The 18,974-nt window shown below is 48.0% G+C and overlaps 1 protein-coding gene across 1 annotated transcript in view; it reads left to right on the top strand.

The window, feature by feature from the left end:
- The first annotated feature begins 6,392 nt into the window (after window positions 1–6,392).
- KCNH1 (potassium voltage-gated channel subfamily H member 1) overlaps window positions 6,393–18,974 on the top strand; it is a 423,679-nt gene continuing 411,097 nt past the window's right edge. Inside the window, exons 1-4 of the mRNA XM_068233463.1 lie at window positions 6,393–6,426; window positions 7,019–7,142; window positions 8,948–9,054; window positions 14,971–15,099. Coding sequence (XP_068089564.1) covers window positions 6,393–6,426; window positions 7,019–7,142; window positions 8,948–9,054; window positions 14,971–15,099 — 394 coding nt within the window. The remainder of the gene's footprint in view (window positions 6,427–7,018; window positions 7,143–8,947; window positions 9,055–14,970; window positions 15,100–18,974) is intronic.

Raw genomic sequence — 18,974 nt, 5'->3', positions numbered from 1 at the left:
ATCGGAAAAGGGGTATCCGAGCAGCACTAAGTGAAACATCTGCACTGCATGCTTGTTCAGGGTCTATGGCTAAAGGTATTAGAGGCCTGGGTTCAGGCAGGCATACATATATATATATATATATATATATATGCCGCCAGTGAGCTGGGTGCAGGGTGAGTCAAATGACGCCTACATTCCCAGCGGCGTTAAATTCTATTCCCCCTCACCAGATCCCCGAACTACCCTTGCGTAGGGCGCATAGCACTAGTAGTATGGCGGTGCCAAATTTTGGGTTTAAAAGGAAATAAACCTGTTAGCCTCCATATCCCTCTCACTTTAGGTGTTCTTAACTACTTAAAGAGAACCAGAGATGAAGCAACCTCATGTATTTTACCTTATAAATCAGTGGGAACATGACAGTAAACACCTAATCTGCTCTTTGTTACATTGTTCTCTGTTTAATTTGTCTGTTATCACCTCTAAGATAAGAATCCCGACTAAGCAGTCGGTCTGGCTTTGCTACAGAATAATTATAGCTGAGACTGTGTTCTCTTTGGTGTCTTCAAGTCCAAGCCTGCCCCCTGCTGGCTTTGCTCAGGAATCATTATAGCTGAGTCATTATAGCAAAGCCAGACTCAATGCTCAGTCCGGGATTCTTATCTCAGCTAGATAACAGACACTTTTAGCAGTGAGGATGGAACAGAGAGCATGGTAAATGTTTTCTCTAATGTTCCCACTGATTTCTATGGTAAAATACACAAGGGTGCTTCGTCTCTGGTTCACTTTAAGGACTTCTGTAGTTGAAATCTACGCTTTGTTTTGATATCTATTCAGCTGGCAGGGTGTAGATTTCAACTCACCGCCGCTGCGTGCATCTGCCGTTTTCGACGCTCCTGCCAATCCCACCGCTGAATCCCCGCCGTCTCTCGCTGCAGCTCACTGGCTCTGCCTGTCTCTATGACGGCAGAGCCATGTGAGCCGGTCAGGAGACGATTTCATTGGCTCCTGGCCCTGTCTATCAATGTAAGCCGCTCCCATTGGCTTACATTGAAAGAGAGGGTCAGGCGACAATGAAAGCAGCTCCTGACCGGCTCACAGGAACTTTGCTGTCATAGAGACGACAGAGTGGGTGGTCCAAGTTCCGGACGTGCGGCGGTGATGGCGGTTGTGGCGGATATGTGCGGCGCTTCGTCAGGATTTCGCCGTTTCTGTACCAGCGGCCTCTGGTCTTTAAGGGGGCAGAGACCGCTGGTACTTAAAGAGAAACTCCGACCAAGAATTGAACTTTATCCCAATCAGTAGCTGATACCCACTTTTACATGAAAAATATAATGATTTTCACAAACAGACCATCAGGGGGCGCTGTATGACTGATTTTGTGCTAAAACCCCTCCCACAAGAGGCTCTGGTACCGTACGGTACTCTGGGCAAACTGCCACAATGTAACAATGACACACACAGGAAATGGCTGTTTATAGCTGTCTGTTAAAGCCAGAACAGCTACATAATCTGCCCACAGTAACAATGTCACCATGTAATACATGTCAGAATGTGAATCTGGGAGAGGAAAGATTTTACAATGAGCAAACTCTGACTAAATCATGTATACATAATTATTGTAAAAATTAAGCACCTTTTTATATTAAATTATTTTCACTGGAGTTCCTCTTTAAGTGGTTAAAGTGAACTTAAACCCAAATGAAAAAAATGAGTTTCACTTACCTGGCGCTTCTACCAGTCACTCCAAAACGAAACTTAGCCACGGCGGGGGACCGGAGGATCGTACGGAGATGCAGGGGCGTAGCAATAGGGGTTGCAGAGGTTGCGACCGCATCGGGGCCCTTGGGCCAGAGGGGCCCAGAAGGGCACTCCCTCAATTGCAGTATTCGCTCTCTATTGGTCCTGTGCTCATATTAATCACTTCTATAGATACTTTGAATAGTAGTAATCATTAACAAATTGTTCCCCATCCTCTTCTTGCACCTCTGACACTGTAGTTGCCATTGGCAGGTTTTGGTGCGCCGTATCAATTGTTATGTATAGAGTGCTTGGGGGGGCCCGATGTAAAACTTGCATCGGGGCCCACAGCTCCTTAGCTACGCCACTGCGGAGATGGCACGGCACAGGGCGGCTGAAGGGGGTTGGTAGAAGCCCCAGGTAAGTGAAACTTTTTGTTTCACTTGGGTTTAGGTTTCCTGTCTGATAGGAGCTTCAAAACCTGTCATCATCCGGCAAAAACAAATGTTATAATTCATGCACAGTTATGCAAATGTCATGCAAAACTTACGTCATGTGTTTAATGATACTGAAGATAACATGAGTTCGGCATATATGTCAAAATACGAGACGACGTGGGTGTGAAAGGCATGAAAAAGAGTTTAGTGCATCAAGTCCTTTATCTGATCTAGATAATAATTTTTCAATCATTTTGGGTGTATGTTTTAAATTGGCATAATAAGAGATATTAATAGGGTTCATGGCTTCTTTTAGAGACATAATGGATTATTCCTGAATGACAAAAGGGAAATACACTGAATGGCCGATCTCTGCACCCACTTGAGTATCTCCTCTGTAATTAGAGGACTTTCCACTTGCGAAGGCTGAGAAAGGTCTTCAGTAAAATGCGTAATGATTATCTGTGAATTGGTGTCCAGTCTCGATGACAATCCAGACTCTAAAAATACGACTAGGCGTCATTCGGAGGTCGAATCTAATGACCCTTCAGGGCCTCTCCTTCCATTAAACGTCAATTTTCAATTCTTTTCTCTTAAAATGGAGCTCAACTCTATGCTATTTATTTCTAAATTATTCACGAGGATCCGCCATTAAAAATAAATTATTCATAAGAAGAACTGGACATCAGGGCTGGATTTATTATGTAGCAAGCACATCCCCCCACCAATTACAGAGTTGTCCAATAAAAAAGTTCAAAGTGCAATAATGTCTCACCATTCTTGGAAAACAATTCAATTGAAGACATGCACCATCCAAATTGCAGCTGATTCCATGGGAAGATCAATACTCTTGATCAAAAAATAGCAATCAAGAAGTATTGAACAGCACCACAATGGTATCTTGAGCTGCAAAACAATTTAAAGAGGCACTCTTAACGACGTATAATAGAATGCAGTCAATTATTTGGGATAGCCACTTTTACGGTAATTTTCCTGGTTTCAGCATCTCAATCACTCTTTATAGCTGTATATCGAAGCAGGTCATTTGGGCGCCTGCTAGTACCGTAGGTTTGGGCGCCGCCATAGGAGCCTGTTGATATGTCGGCATTGAGGGGTATTTTGGGGCAGCCAATAAATAGCTATAGCTATGTATGAAGCCCCACGGGTTTATTATGCCTCAAGGAAGATATTTCAATAGCCACCTATGGCAGTGACCGAGAAAGTACGTTTTTTTCCAGCTAAGGACAGGTGGGGGTGGGCAGTGATTGACATGGGTGGGCGGGATTAACGTTAGGTGCAGGGGGAGGTAGGAAGTTTGTGTGGGGGAGGGTTGGGGCTAGACATAAGTTAGGTAGTTTGTGTGTGTGTGTGTGTGTGTGTGTGTGTGGGGGGGGGGTTAGTGTTAGGTGTCAGGTAGGGGGGGGGGGGGGGGTTAGGTGTCAGGTAGGTAGTTTGTGCGGGGGAAGAGGGGGTTAGTTTTAAGCATCAGGTAGGACGTTTCTGCGGGGGAGGGATGGGGCTAGACATCAGGTAGGTAGTTTGTGTGTGTGTGGGGGGGGTTGTATTTATAAAGCGCCAACATAATACGCTGCGCTCAGGGCCGGATTTGTATTCTTTACCGCCCAAGGCCACTGTCACCAGCCGCCCCCTTCAGTATAGGTAACCAGGTGACCCCTCCCCTTTCCCTCTAGTATAGGTAGCCTTATGATCCCTCCCCCTCAAGTATAGGTAGCCAGAGGACTCCCTTAATCCCTCCCACCTTTCAGTATAGGTAGCCAGCTCACCTCCACACTGCAGTAGCCATCAGTGTCACCAGCGCAGAAGCTTCCTCTTCCACTCCGTCTCCATCAGCTGCTGCTGTACATCTGTCCCTCCAACCAGCATCTCTCACTTGTGACTTGCCCGCATGTTACCAGCAAGTCAGACGGGAAGAGGAAGCTTCTATGTTGGAGATGAGCGGAGATGTAAGCGACTGGCGGCTGCTATTCCACATCTAACGCTTGTAACTCTGAAATGCTGCCCATATCCATAGCTGCTGGGCACAATGCCATTGGGTAGAGAGTGCAGGGTGGCTGTTGCACAGGCGGCAGGCAGCAGAGTACCGTGGTCAGATGCTCGCCTGATCTCCCTGCACTGCAGCATTTGTAAGCTTGCAAATGCTGCACCAATTTAGCCTGCTGCTTTGGTGCCCTTGCTCCTGTGGTGCCCTAGGCCATGGCCTAGGGGGCCTTGTCCTAAATCCAGCCCTGGCTGCACTGGACATTAGTTAAGGTTACAGACAATATTTCAGGGTGACATACAGCTATATGACAATACATGCAAACCAGATCAGGCAGCACAGTATGAGTACAAGGTAATGCTTAGTCAGTCACTGGATGGGAGCATGGAGATTGGGCAAGTCGAGTTCACTCAAATCCATAGCATGGGTGCACAGTAATGGAGGTGCATGATCAGGTAGGAGACACAAGGAGGAGGACCCTGCCCAAAGGCTTACAATCTAGAAGGAGAGGTAGGGACACGAAAGGTAGGGGACCAGAGTTCAGCTGCGGGTTTAGAACACCTGTAAAGGGGGGTAGGCCAGAGTAAAAAGTTGGTTTTTAACCTCCTTGGCGGTAACCCCGTGTGTGACACGGGGTAAGCCGCCGGAGGGTGCCGCTCAGGCCCTGCTGGGCCGATTTTAATAATTTTTTTTTTGCTGGACGCAGCTAGCACTTTGCTAGCTGCGCCAGCACTCTGATCGCCGCCGGCCCCTTTGCGATCGCCGCTATCTGCTGCGGCGCGGGCCCCCCCCCCCCTCCAGACCCCAGCGCTGCCTGGCCAATCAGTGCCAGGCAGCGCCGAGGGGTGGCCCGGGACTCCCAATGACGTCCCGACGTCAGTGACGTCGGTGACGTCATCCCGCCCCGTCGCCATGGCGACGGGGGAAGCCCTCCAGGAAATCCCGTTCTATGAACGGGATTTCCTGATCGGAGATCGCCGAAGGCGATCGAAGCGGGCGGGGGGGTGCCGCTCAGCAGCGGCTATCATGTAGCGAGCCCTCGGCTCGCTACATGATTAAAAAAAATTTTTTTTAAAAAAAACCTGCTGCGCTCCCTCCTGGCGGTATTTTTCATACCGCCAAGGAGGTTAAGGGCCTTCTTGAAGATGTTGAAGGAGGGGTAAACCCTAATGGGGGGAGGTAGGGAGTTCCATAGTGTTGGAGCAGCTCTTGAGACGTCCTGGAGGCGGGCATGGGATTGGGTGATGCGGGGGGCAGTCAGGTGCAGTTCATTGGAGGAGAGGAGTGAGCGGCTAGGTGTGTACCTCTGAGTAAGATTAGAAATGTAGGTTGGGCAGGTTTCATTTACATATTAACTGATCAGTTATATATCAATGCTGTACAAATCAATTTGCAATTTAATTCTGTTGTAAACAACCGTTCCATATAAAAAAAACCTGAAGTAAGAGGTATATGGAGGCTGCCTTATTTATTTCATTTTTTAAGCAATACCAGTTGCCCGGCTATCCTGCTGGTCCTCTGCCCCTAATACTTTCAGCCATAGCCCCTGAACTAGCATGAAGCAGGTCAGGTGTTTCTGGCATTATTGTCAGATCTGAGATGATTAGCTGCATGCAGTCACATGTGGGGACACCTAGGTGTGGATGGCGGGGATCCCCTGTTTGTCTGCATATCCTAATCACTCCAACCCTTCATGCCAGGACGTTATTTAAGTACATTGCATCATCATATCCAGAACACTCGATGTCCATGAAGCCAGCACCTATTCAGTAAGGCGACCTTGGGCAAGACTCCCTAACACCGTTATGCCCTATAGGGCGCACCCTAGTGGCTGCAGCTCTGGGGCTTTGAGTTCTCCAGGAGAAAAGCGAGATATAAATGTTCTGTCTTGTCTAGTGTAACACAAATTATTGCAAATAGCTAGTCTGCCAAGGGCGTTTTTTTCTAATAAAATACAATCTAATGTTTTTTTGTTTATTTTGTTATATTCTGTATTATTCTGTACTATTCAGCTCTATTAGTTGTGGAAAAAAGGAGCATCCAGCATTCTCTGTGTTGCTATTGAGCAGAGAAAGGCGGGGCCTAATAATCAGGAGTGTATCCAAAAACCCAACCTACCTTCTTAATTTTTTGTGCTGCTACCGGTATTAGCTTTGGTAGAGATTATTATTCCATATGAATGCATAAAATGTTCTTATGGACTCAAACTATATATCCATGTCTCACATCAAACGTCAATGTCCGTCTTTTACACAGCCAAACAAACAGGAAGTATGTATATTAACTAGTAGTCACTTGTAAAGAGATTGAGTATAAAGAGGTAAGGTATACCTGTAGCTGCATATTCCTCAATTTGTGTTATTGAACTTAATCCATGAAGGGTCAGCCCAGGTACAGATAGAGGTACATCATACAGAGCTGGTCTTTAACAATTACATGGTAGAAAGACAAGCGGTCATGTCCGAGTTCAGTAAAGCAGATCATCCAACAAGATATCGTTTTCACCTTATTTCTTCCCCCAAGAGACAGTTCATGCCTCAGGCAACTGATCTGTACGTTTCTGATTGGCTGGTTGCAGTCATGGGATTATGCCTCAGTTTTGTTGCCTATGTGGGCTTAAACAGGAAGGCAGGAACGTGAGCACATGATTGCAGCCTGCCAGTCAGAGACTTACAAATGAGTCACCTGATCAAAACAGCCACAAGCTTCTCTGTGAATCACCCACAGGGATCATTTCTGTAGAGTAGTTTTACTTTATTAAATGATTCCAGCTCACAAGGATATTATCAGTGTTGGTTGGTTGGTGACTGACTGAATGCAATCATTGTGCCAGTAAAATGTTTTTCATGTTTTTTTGGAACAGAAACTAATTTTGTCTTGGGTAATGCCCAGATAGTGGATTGGCCAATTGTCTACAGCAATGACGGCTTCTGCAAGCTCTCCGGATACCATCGAGCGGAAGTTATGCAAAAAAGTAGCACATGCAGGTAAAGGAAGCAATGCATGGCTTTACTTACCACCATTACATCACTTAAAGTAGGCCCGAACTCTTGCACAGCCCACAATGAAAAGTATTTGGTCCGCATATGGTTGCTGAAGAAATTCCCTTTGTATTTGTTTAGCCAGATAAAAGTGTCTGATTAGTTCTTATCAGAAACAGTGAATGGACTGCAGAAGAGCTGTGCCAAGGCAGCTCTCCTCATACAGTTAACACTGAGGCTTAACCCTTTTAATGCTCATTGCGAAAGTGAAACCAAGTTAAAACTTCAGTTTGCAGGAGATCGCCGCTCGGAAGACTGTTACACGGCGAAACCGTGTATTTACATGTACAGCGCTGCGATCAGCAGCAGCGCTGTACTGGGGACATTCGTGTGACACCGCTGTCCCCCTGGGGGACAAGAGAGCGATCAGCTCTCCTAGGCAGAAGCCTATGACAGCCGATCGACATGATTAGCCGGCTGGGGGGAGGGAGGGGTTTGGATTAAAAAATAGTAAGAAATATAAAAAAATAAATAAAACTATTTATATAAAAACAAACAAACACTGCAGGGGCGATCAGACGCCACCAATAGAGAGCTCTGTTGGTGGGGAAAAAAGGAGGGGGGGATCACTAGTGTGCTGTGTTGTGCGGCCCTGCAGCTTGGCCTTAAAGCTGCAGTGGCCAATTAAGTAGAAAATAGCCTGGCCACTAGGGGGGTTTAACACCATGGTTCTCAAGTGGTTAAACCAGTTAAAAACAGTTCCAGAAACCAGAACTCACATCGTTGGAAATAGGACCCTGGTGCGTAAACAAGACTTCAACAATATTACACATAAAGTGCTAAGTGCAGATATACAGTAATTGGAAGTATATAGCTGCCCACTTCTCCAAATCCCAACCTGGTTTCGGCCTTCCGATCCGGCTGGCAGATCGCCGCCTATTGCAGAGTGTGGGGCAACACAAACTGTTCTTGCCTCACGCACTTTGATGAATGGAGCTCACCATGGGCATACAGATAGCCCCCGTGACCCCCCCAATTGCAAAGGGGCCCGGAGGCTTTGGGGGCCCCTCCTCCTACCATCTGCATACAGAGTAGCAAAGGGAGTAAATATATTTACTTGCCTCCAGCGCTGCAGATCTCTGTGCCTCCCAGCAGCTACATACTCTGCTGCTCTTCTCCAAGCTCCCGATCACATGACTTGCATCCGTCATGTGATAGGGAGCCAGTGAATGGCAGCAGAGAGAGTGTGCTGTGATGCATGGAGGAGACCCACGTCGCTGGACGTAGGTATTAGCTGCCTCCAGCGCCACAGATCTCTGTGCTTCCCAGCAGCAACACACTCTGCTGCTCTTCTCCAAGCTCCCGGTCACATGACTTGCATCCGTCATGTCATGTGATATCAGTGAATGGCAGCAGAGATAGTGTCCTGTGATGCACAGAAGAGACCCGCAGCAGTGGAAGCAGGTAATACCTAAGTCCAGGGACACTGGCTTCCTATCACATGACGGATGGGGGTCATGTGATCGGGAAGTGGCAGCAGAGAGTGCTGCTGCTGTGATCCACGGAGATACGCGGCAATGGAGGCAGGCAAGTATAATGCAACCTGCGCTACTCTGCATCGTGGACGGCCTGTTTGCTTACCGGCTACCGGTCCCTTGGGGGGGGGGTGGAGCTATTGACCTAGGAGGACCCATGCAATTTTTTTGCAGGGGGCCCCATACATGTTAGTTACATCCTGCTTGTGTCTGTGAAGTGACTGAGGTTACTTATTATTAGTATGATTATTAATACCTCTCCTGTGCTTATTCCAGCTTTATGTACGGGGAGCTGACGGACAAAGAGACCATCGAAAAAGTCAGGCAGACCTTCGAGAATTACGAAATGAACTCCTTTGAAATTTTAATGTATAAGAAGAACAGTAAGTATGCGGATACCGCAGCCCCCTCCTGGTTGTTTTGCTCCTTATGTATATTCAGGTTTATTTTGTTTTCAAGCTTTTCGTCGCTGTTACACGACAGTTAATATAATTGTATTGTTTTCTCCTCCCGATGATGCTCTATTCACTGCTGCAGCGATCATTAACGAACAATGAGTTCTGCATGATTGGTAAATCGCCAAATCACCTCAGCTCGTTATCCAGCGCTGGTTCAGAGCCGCGCTTGTGCCAATCTATTTGCATTCACGGATCGAGCGTTCCGCCGAGATGCCGAGGATGTTACTGGCATATAGAGTGATTCCACAAACACAGCATTTGCGTAATTCAAAGGACAACTGTGGGGAGAAAAAAAGATTTTAATTTTGCAGAATGTGAAAAATAAGGCCGGATTGATACTTTTTCCGCTCCTATGCCAACTTTCTTGCCACTCCCCTTCTATGTACAGCACCCCCTCCTATTCCTTGTGCAGCCCCCTCTTCCATGTCTAACATTCATGTACAGCACCCCCTCCTATTCCTTGTGCAGCCCCCTCTTCCATGCCTAACATTCATGTACCGCAGCCCCCCTCCTATTCCTTGTGCAGCCCCCTCTTCCTTGCCTAACATTCATGTACAGCAGCCCCCTCCTATTCCTTGTGCAGCCTCCTCTTCCATGTCTAACATTCAGGGCAGCTTCTAGGAAAAAATACACCCAGGGCTAGGGTGTAAAAAGTGCGCCCCCCCCCCCCCCCCTTCCTCGTGGAGCCAGGTATAGGTGCCTGCAGTATAGGTTAGCCAGGTCTAGTTGCACTCAGTATAGGTAGCCAGCTATAAGTCCCCCCAGTATAGGTTAGACAGGCATAGGTGAGCCAGTAAAGTTGCCCGCAGTAAAGGTTAGCCAGGTAGGTGCCCCCAATATAGGTAGCCAGTATAGTTGCCCCAGTATAGGTTAGATAGGCATGTGTCCCAGATACAGGTTAGATAGGTAGGTCCCCGTCAGTATAGGTTAGATAGGTAGGTACTCCCATTATAGGTTAGATAGGTAGCTGCCCCTAGTATAGGTTAGATAGGTAGGTACTCCCAGTATAGGTTAGATAGGTAGCTGCCCCCAGTATAGGTTAGACAGGTAGGTTTCCCCAGTATGGGCTAGATAGGTAGGTGCCCCCAGTATAGGTTAGATAGGTAGGTACTCCCAGTATAGGTTAGATAGGTAGCTGCCCCCAGTATAGGTTAGATAGGTAGGTTCCCTTAGTATAGGCTGATAGGTAGGCGCCCCCAGTATAGGTTAGATAGGTAGGTACTCCCAGTATAGGTTAGATAGGTAGCTGCCCCCAGTATAGGTTAGATAGGTAGGTTTCCCCAGTATGGGCTAGATAGGTAGGTGCCCCCAGTATAGGTTAGATAGGTAGGTACTCCCAGTATAGGTTAGATAGGTAGGTACTCCCAGTATAGGTTAGATAGGTAGCTGCCCCCAGTATAGGTTAGATAGGTAGGTTTCCCCAGTGTAGGCTAGATAGGTAGGTGGCCCCAGTATAGGTTAGATAGGTAGGTACTCCCAGTATAGGTTAGATAGGTAGCTGCCCCAGTATAGGTTAGATAGGTAGGTTCCCTTAGTATAGGCTAGATAGGTAGGCACCCCCAGTATAGGCTAGATAGGTAGGTCTTCCCAGTATTGGTTAGATAGGTAGGTACCCCCAGTATAGATAAGATAGGTAGGTTCCCTTAGTATAGGCTAGATAGGTAGCTGCCCCCAGTATAGGTTAGATAGGTAGGTATCCCCAGTATAGGTTAGATAGGTAGCTGCCCCCAGTATAGGTTAGATAGGTAGGTACCCTAACCTCATACTGGAGGGGGAGCCGTAGCCATACCTCCCAACATTTGAAATGAGAAAGCGGGTAGGTACCCCCAGTTTAGGCTAGATAGGTAGGTACTCCCAGTTTAGGCTAGATAGGTAGGTACCACCAGTATTGGCTAGATAGGTAGGTACCCCCAGTTTTGGCTAGATAGGTAGGTACCACCAGTATTGGCTAGATAGGTAGGTACCCCCAGTATTGGGTAGATAGGTAAGTACCCCCAGTATAGGCTAGATAGGTAGGTTCCCCCAGTATAGGTTAGATAGGTAGCTGCCCCAGTATAGGTTAGATAGGTACCCCCAGTTGAGGCTAGATAGGTAGGTACCCCTAGTATAGGCTAAATAGGTAGGTACCCTACCCTCATACTGGAGGGGGAGCCGTAGCCATACCTCCCAACATTTGAAATAAGAAAGCGGGACATTTAGGCCACACCCCCAACCACACCCCTGACACACCTCTAGTCACGCATACATCATTTCATATGATTTTTTTTTTTTTAATTAAAACCACAACGGGCATTTAAATTTAAAAAAAATAAATAGAAAATAACCCTGCCCCTGGGTAGGAAGGAGGGTGATGGTGCGCGTGGGTGCAGGGGCGTAGCAATAGGAGGTGCAGAGGTTGCGACCGCATCGGGGCCCTTGAGCCAGAGGGGCCCCGTGGGGCCCTCCCTCAACCACAGTATTAGCTCTCTATTGGTCCTGTGCTCATAATAATCGATTCTATAGATACTTTGAATAGTGATAATCATTAACAAACTGTTCCCCATCCCCTTCTTGCACCTCTGACACTGTAGTTGCCATTGGCAGGTTTTGGTGCGCCATATCAATTGTTATGTATAGAGTGCTTGGGGGGCCCCATTGTAAAACTTGCATCGGGGCCCACAGCTCCTTAGCTACGCCACTGCGTGGGTGGGTAGGAGGGTGATGGTGCCCGTGGGTGGGGAGGAGGGTGCCCCTGGAGAGGAGGGGGAAAAAATGATTGAGGCGCCAGCCGCGTAGATGCAGTGTGTGGGATGCGGTTCCGGCATCATATTCTCCCTCCCTCCATCCGAATGTGCCCCCCAGTGTCCCCCTGCAGAGTAAAGTGCGCAGCGGAGCGGGCTGTCATCTTACCACCCATCCTTGTTTACCGGCATCTGGCTCTTCTCTTCTTCCCGCTTCCTGTGACGTCACAGAAAGTAGAGTAAAACCAGATCCCAATACGCAAGGATGAATGGTAAGATTAAATGACAGCCCGCTCCGCTGCGCACACTTGCTTTGCAAACAGGGGGGACACTGGGGGGCACATTAGGAGGGAGGGAAGGAGAATATTATGCCGGACCTGCATCCCACACACCGCATCTGCGCGGCTGGCGCCTTTGTCATTTTTTTTCACATCTGACCCCCCAGCCAGCCGGGACACTGGGGGGTCATAATGGGAGAACGGGAAAGCCCCCCCTAATCGGGACAGTCCCACAGGATTCGGGACAGTTGGGGGGCATGGCCGTAGCTGCGGGGAGGGCGGCCTGACCTCTCCCTCCCTTCCTCTCTCGGGCCGCACTCCGTGCTCCCCCTCCGATGCAGAGTTAGTTTAGCAGGAAGCATTCAGTGAAGAGCAACTCACCTCCCTGGTTCCGATCACCGCTCAATTGCCGCTGGTCTCCTGCTCTGCATAGCCGCTGATACACACTAAATCACCATAGTAACAGAGCTTTTTCCCAAGAAAACCTTCCCCCAACATATAGTCCTTCCTAACGCCTAACCCATGCCTCCCCTCCTTCTTTCCCTATTTCTAACCCTCAGGCTTGGTTTACAGTGGTGCACTGTGATTGGGCATAATGGCCGCTTTGTAACACGGCTTGCCGCACTGCAATGTACCACCTATGGAATGTTCACAGTGTGGCCGGTGCTTTGCGGTATAACCCGTGTGGCGTTGTATCACTTTGTATGCAATGTTAACAGTGACTGTGAAACATACTTTTCACTGACTGTATGCTTCACTGTATGTGGCGCAATGCATTTTGCTAGCGATGGCCTTTCAATTTTAAGTATAGGAGCGCTGCAAATTCGCTTTTCAACCTATATACATTGTGATTTCTAATGAATTTTGCAGCTCTTGTACTATCCAGAAACAACCAGCTTACCCCCCAAAAAACCCTTGCAGAACTTCGAAATGGCAAGTCGCTGATCGTAATCCCTTTCGCAATCACTAGCACTAAAATAAAATTGCTGCAAAAACCACTGAGAATAGCTGTTGAAATTGCTGTACAAAACGCTATAAGAAACGCTGAGCGGTTGCTTGCGACTGCAATCAGTGATTACAGTAGTGCGTCCTGGGCCTAAGGTAGGGAAGGTTTGAAGCCTGATGAAGGGCTCTCCGCCCAAAACACGTTGTAACTATTGGCTCCAATACAGCCAGTTGCTAAAGCCAGTGTGTTAAAGAGAACCAGAGACGAAGCACCCTCATGTATTTTATTACATTTATCAGTGGGAACATGACAGTAATCCCCTACCCTGCTTTTAGTTTCATTCTTATCTGCTTATTTAATCTATTATCAGCTGCGATAAGAATCCCCGACTGGCTCAGTCTAGGTTTGACCTGGAATCATTATAGCTGAGTCACTCTTCTGTGGAGTCGTTTCAAGCCCAAGCCTGCCACCTCCTGGCTCAGATTTCCTGCTTTGCATACTGAGAGCTGTGATGACATGGGAGGGGTTGCTGCTGCTAAGAGAGAATCTCTGAAATAGACAAGTGTGGCTGCGATATGATTCCTGTGTGCTCTGTCTGCATAGATACTGATGATGACTGCAGTTTCATTCCTATGAGAGAGACTTCCTACAGGCAGCTGCACATCATACCAAAATGAAAGCACACAGATGAAAGGCTGCAGCAGCCTTTCTCATATAGCCTAAATAGCAACCTAGTCTCATATAGCCTAGACAGCACATCCAGAACAGCTCATAACCCAGAAGCAGAAGGGATATGAGCCGGCGGCCATATTTGATTTTTCCTGGAGCAATAATGGATAAAAAACTCTAAAAAAGGCACACCAGAGCGGCGAAATTATCAGGTAGAGCATTTATTCTTTACAAGCAATCGACTGATATGTTTATTTTGTGTGAAACGTTCATCTCTGGTTCCCTTTAAGGGACTTTTGAGGCAACCCGCTGGCTCACCTGCGCGGGCATGAGTGCAGGCGCAGAAGTGCCAACCTTTCCTCGGGTCACCATAATTGCAGGTGGCCAGCGGGGGACACTGAGGAAACTGGAGCTGCGGCTAGGGACTGAGAACTGCTGCTCGGCCCTGGAAGAAGCCCCAGGTGAGTAAAAAATAGATTTTTAAGTAGCCTTCAAAGCCTTTTAAAGCAAACCTGAAGCTTAAAAAAAACTTCTGATATAATGAATTGTATGTGTAGTACAGAAAATGAATAGAAAATTAGTAGCAAAGAGAAGAGTCTCACATTTTTATTTTCAGTTATTTAGCTATAATACTGCATCATTCTGTCATATTTGCAGTTTAGAAACCACCCTCTGCCTTTTAAGCTATAAAACAAAGCAGAAATAATGACCCTTTGAACTATCTTGCAGTAAAGACCTTATCTCAAGCTGTCTCTTATTGTTTCTTGGCTGTTTAAGTGCTTCAGAAAACAGGATTGTATTGGACCCAAGTTTAGTCGAATTGCTCAAAGAAGCTCTTTTGCATGGATATTAACTGACGTTTCTTAACTCTTCCTGTCCTGGGAAACAATATGAGACTCTTTTGTTTGATACTAGTATTCTATTTCTTAGCTGCACTGCACATACAATTCATTATATCATAAGTTTATTTTCACTTCATGCTTGCCTTAACCGCTGCGATTAGGCTCCAGTGGAAACGGGTCCTGAAGGTCACTACTCAAGCTGATTTGACAAAATGATCTCACGGCTTTCAAAAGACTCATTTCTTTTCTATTGGTAATTCCTTTCCTAGCAGGAAGCGGTGGACTGGCTGTTCCCTAATGATCCGTACCGTATTCTAGCGCTGAACTCTGCACCTGTGATGACAATGCGCCTGGTTTGAAGCATCTGATGTTGTCTTGTCTTTCAGGGACTCCGGTGTGGTTCTTTGTGAAGATCGCCCCCATCAGAAATGAGCAGGACAAAGTGGTATTGTTTCTTTGCACTTTCAGCGACATCACAGCCTTTAAGCAACCTATCGAAGATGACTCATCAAAGGGTTTGTATAATGCCGCTTTTATCCTCGCATATTCCGACACGTGGAAATGTTTTACCGGGGCTCACAGCCACAGCTCCCAACTGTCCCGTTTTTCGGAGGGACAGTCCCTCTTTAGAAACCAAAACCAACAGTCCCTCTTTCTTCCTCATTTGTCCCTCTTTCAGGCCTTGTTCACATTGCGCTCCGTTCGCGTGTCCGTCCGCGTTGGGGTTTTTTTCGACTCCCGGCGCTTGAGTTGGCAATTTGTTTTTGTGCTTAGCGGTTTTCTAAGCGTTTTCTCCGAGCGGTTTTGTAATTCACTCCCTGACGCAAGTCAGGAAGTGAACTCTTTTACCTGGAAAATAATAAATGCAATGTATGTATTCTTAACAACGCAATCGCAATAATGCGCGTTTTTGTACGCGTTCGCCGATTTTCCTATACCTTCCATTGAGGCGGAATCGAAACGAGCACCGCATCGCGCACGACCAGCGCTGATATGAACCTTCTCATAGAAATTCATTGGCCATGCGGTCGGGGGGCGTTTTGAAAAACCGCAGGCGGGCGAAGAAAAGCCGAAAACGCCTGCAGTGTGAACAAACCCTCAGGACTGATTAAGTAAATATGTGTATGGTTAGGGAGACAGGGGCGTAACAATAACCCCTAAGGCCCCTGAAACAGCTGTGGGGCCCAAGGGCTGTGTGGGCCCACTCCTCCTACCTCTACTCACCCACATGCAGAATAACACAGGTAGTGGAGTAATGTTTACCTGCTACAGCATTATGGGTCTCCTCCAAGCATCACAGCTGCCATTCGATGGCTTCCAATCACATGACCGATGGGAGTCACGTGATCGGGAAATGGCGAATGGTAGCCAAGAATGCTGTGATGCTTGGAAGAAACCCGCAGCACTGGAGCAGTTAATATTACCTTGGTCCCTGTGCTATTCTGCTTGCATGTTAACTTGGGGCAAGGGGTGTGCATGGGAGGGGGTGTGGAGAGGAGGGGGGGGGAGGTTGGATTCTGGGGGCCCCATGACAATTTCGCAGGGAGTCTCATTGGCTGTCGTTAAGCCCCCCTGGAGGCTCATCTTTCTCCGCAGTGTTCCAGGGATGCAGAGTTACATAAGCCTGTCGCTGTTTGTTTGCTGTCACCGTTCTGCGTATCTTTGAGTGCCGGGACTGTTTTAGCTTCACCTCCTGTCACCTCTGCTCCTGCCAGCTTCCACCGCATCCTGCATCTCCTGGAGATAATCAATTTATGCAAATAGAGATGTTTTCTCTTGATTTCCATATGCTCCCGCTCAGCAGTTTGCTGCGGTGGTGTGATGCAGGGCTGCTGATTGCAGATCGTTCAGCCTGGAAGGTCAGAGGTCATGTGACGTCGCAGCATGCTACAGCAAGGGTGATGTGTGGATAGTGAGATAGATAGTGAGGCTGAATTAAAAAAAAAAAATTAAATACACACGTTAATCCAACACCTATCAACAAAAAAATGTAAAATCAAAATACACATGTATGCATAATTATAAAATGTATTTATTCCTTAAAGGAGTCATCAAGCAATATTCCCTACCCCCCTTCCCCCGATCTACTTACCCGGAGCTTCCTCCAGCCCCTTGCTGCTGACATGTCCCACGCCGTAGCTCCGCTCCCAGCTGCCGGTCCCGGCAAGATGTCTCGCCAGGCTGTCATCTACTGAGCCTGCGCAAGAGCCGCTGTCAATCAAGTCCACGTTGTCCGGACTGTACTGTGCAGGCATAGAACTACTGTGCCTGTGCAGTACAGTCCGGAGAACGTGGACTTTCTTGACAGCGGTGCTTGCGCAGGCTCAGTAGAGGGCGACCTCGAGGTCTCCTTCTGCACTGGCGGGGATCTGGGGCCGGCAGCTGAGAACTGAGCTGCGGCGTGGGACATGGCGGCTGCCAGGGACTGGAGGAAGCCCCAGGTAAGTAGATGGAGAGGATATTGCCTGATGTTTCCTTTAAAGGAAAACTGAGATGTGTGTCAAAATGTACCTTCCCTATCTCAAATCGCTGCGATTTGTGGCAGAGGAGGTACATTTCGGTGCCTGGAGGCGCCCGATAGCAGTTGCCACCGTGCACCCAAATTTGCCTTTTTTTGCTGCTTTTATAACAGGTGCCTACGTCAGCCCCCTTTGTTTTCGGTAAGGGCTCCTTTGCCTTTTTTCATGAATCGGGACAGGAGGGGGCAGTGTGAAATTTGCATAGGAGCCCATGGCTGTTTGTAGGCCACTGGTCATTATCCAGTGGTTGTCCATTGCATCCACTGATATAAAATCATTGACCAATTCAGACTATTACAAGTCGTTTGGTACCTACAGTACATGGCCCCAGATCTATCCAGAGAGATGCCCTTGTTATTGTTTGACCTGTGCTGCATAAGGCCATTTGTGACCTTTTATCTCAGCGGGTGATGAATTCCAAGCCAGGCCACTGAGTAATGGCTTCAGCTGGGATTCTCGGCTGTTTAGCTCACAGGAAGCAGTGTGTATTTTACCCTCAGATAAGCTTTCCTTCCTGTAATGGCGCTAATCAGATAGCAGCTTGTTCCAGAGACACAAAGGCATCTCCAGCCAGCCAATAAAAACTGTTCAGTGCTCAGATACATCTCCTTCTCTATAATATACAGTGAGGGCCAGCTGCTTAAAGTGACCCGGTGCCCAAATCGCATACAAGAAAAAAGGCGCCTGGAAAAAAGGGCACAAGGGGATCGCTGCTAGTAGAATATCACTACTATTAGCGATATTCTTATGCTGGATTTCGATAGTAAAAAAATCGGTAATGTTTACCAATATTTTACTATCGCTAAACCTAACCCTACTCTCACACAGAACCCTCTAGTGGTGCCTAACCCTAAGCCCTCCCCGGTGGTGCCTAACCCTAAGACCCCCCCGTGGTGCCTAACCCTTAGATCCCCCCAAGAGGTGCCTAACCCTTAGATCCCCCCCAGAGGTGCCTAACCCTTAGATCCCCCCGGAGGTGCCTATCCGTAAACCCCCCCTGGTGCTTCCTAACCCTAAGACCCCCCCTTGGTGGTGCCTAAAACTAAGACCGCCCTGGAGGTGCCTAACCCTAAGACCCCCCCAGTGGTGCCTAACCCTAAGACCCCCCCTGGTGGTGCCTAACCCTAAGACCCCCCTGGTGGTGCCTAAAACTATCACACCCTAGGTGGTGCCTAACCCTAAGGGCCCGTTTCCACTAGCGCAGAAACCGGGCCGAATCCGCAGAGTTTCCAAACAGGCAAATCGCTCGGGGAAACTCTGCCATAGAAAATAATGGCCCCGCTGGCTGAATTGCTTGCCCTAGCGATTCGGCGAGCATTGCCCTCAGTTTTCGTGCAGGAGGCTGCGAATCCCATAGCCGTGCATGGCACGGCTTCTGGGATTCGGCTGCGTACCCGAGAATCCGGAAGTGCCGCCGCGCGTCTCCCAGCCGCGCGCGGTGGCTAGTGGAAATGGGCTTTAAGACTCCCCTGGTGGTGCCTAACACTAAGACCCCCATGTGGTGCCTAACCCTAATACCCCCTGGGGGTGCATAAACGTACCCTCCAAACCTTAACCACCCTCTTTGCAATGTTGCAATATGCGGCAAAAAAGGTATATATAATGCCCGCCCCTCCACCTTTACTAAGTTGTTCTCATTGGCTGTCAGAATCGCTAGTCAAACAGTCATGTGGTATGAAGTGACAATATTAAGGAGCACTGGTTTTTAGTTATCCTAGTATGGTTCTTCTCATAAGTGAAATACTCATGAAAACAGGGACGGATCTAGACCAAGTTGCGCCTGGGGCAAGGTCAGGTTTTGGCGCCTACGCTCCTATCCCTACTGTTCAAGGGTGGCGATTTACAGAACTCCCCCATGTGGCAACCCCCCC

The sequence above is a fragment of the Hyperolius riggenbachi genome, chromosome 4 (genome assembly GCF_040937935.1).
Source record: "Hyperolius riggenbachi isolate aHypRig1 chromosome 4, aHypRig1.pri, whole genome shotgun sequence".
Classification (NCBI taxonomy): domain Eukaryota; kingdom Metazoa; phylum Chordata; class Amphibia; order Anura; family Hyperoliidae; genus Hyperolius; species Hyperolius riggenbachi.
This window is presented reverse-complemented; position numbering and strand designations above follow the sequence as displayed.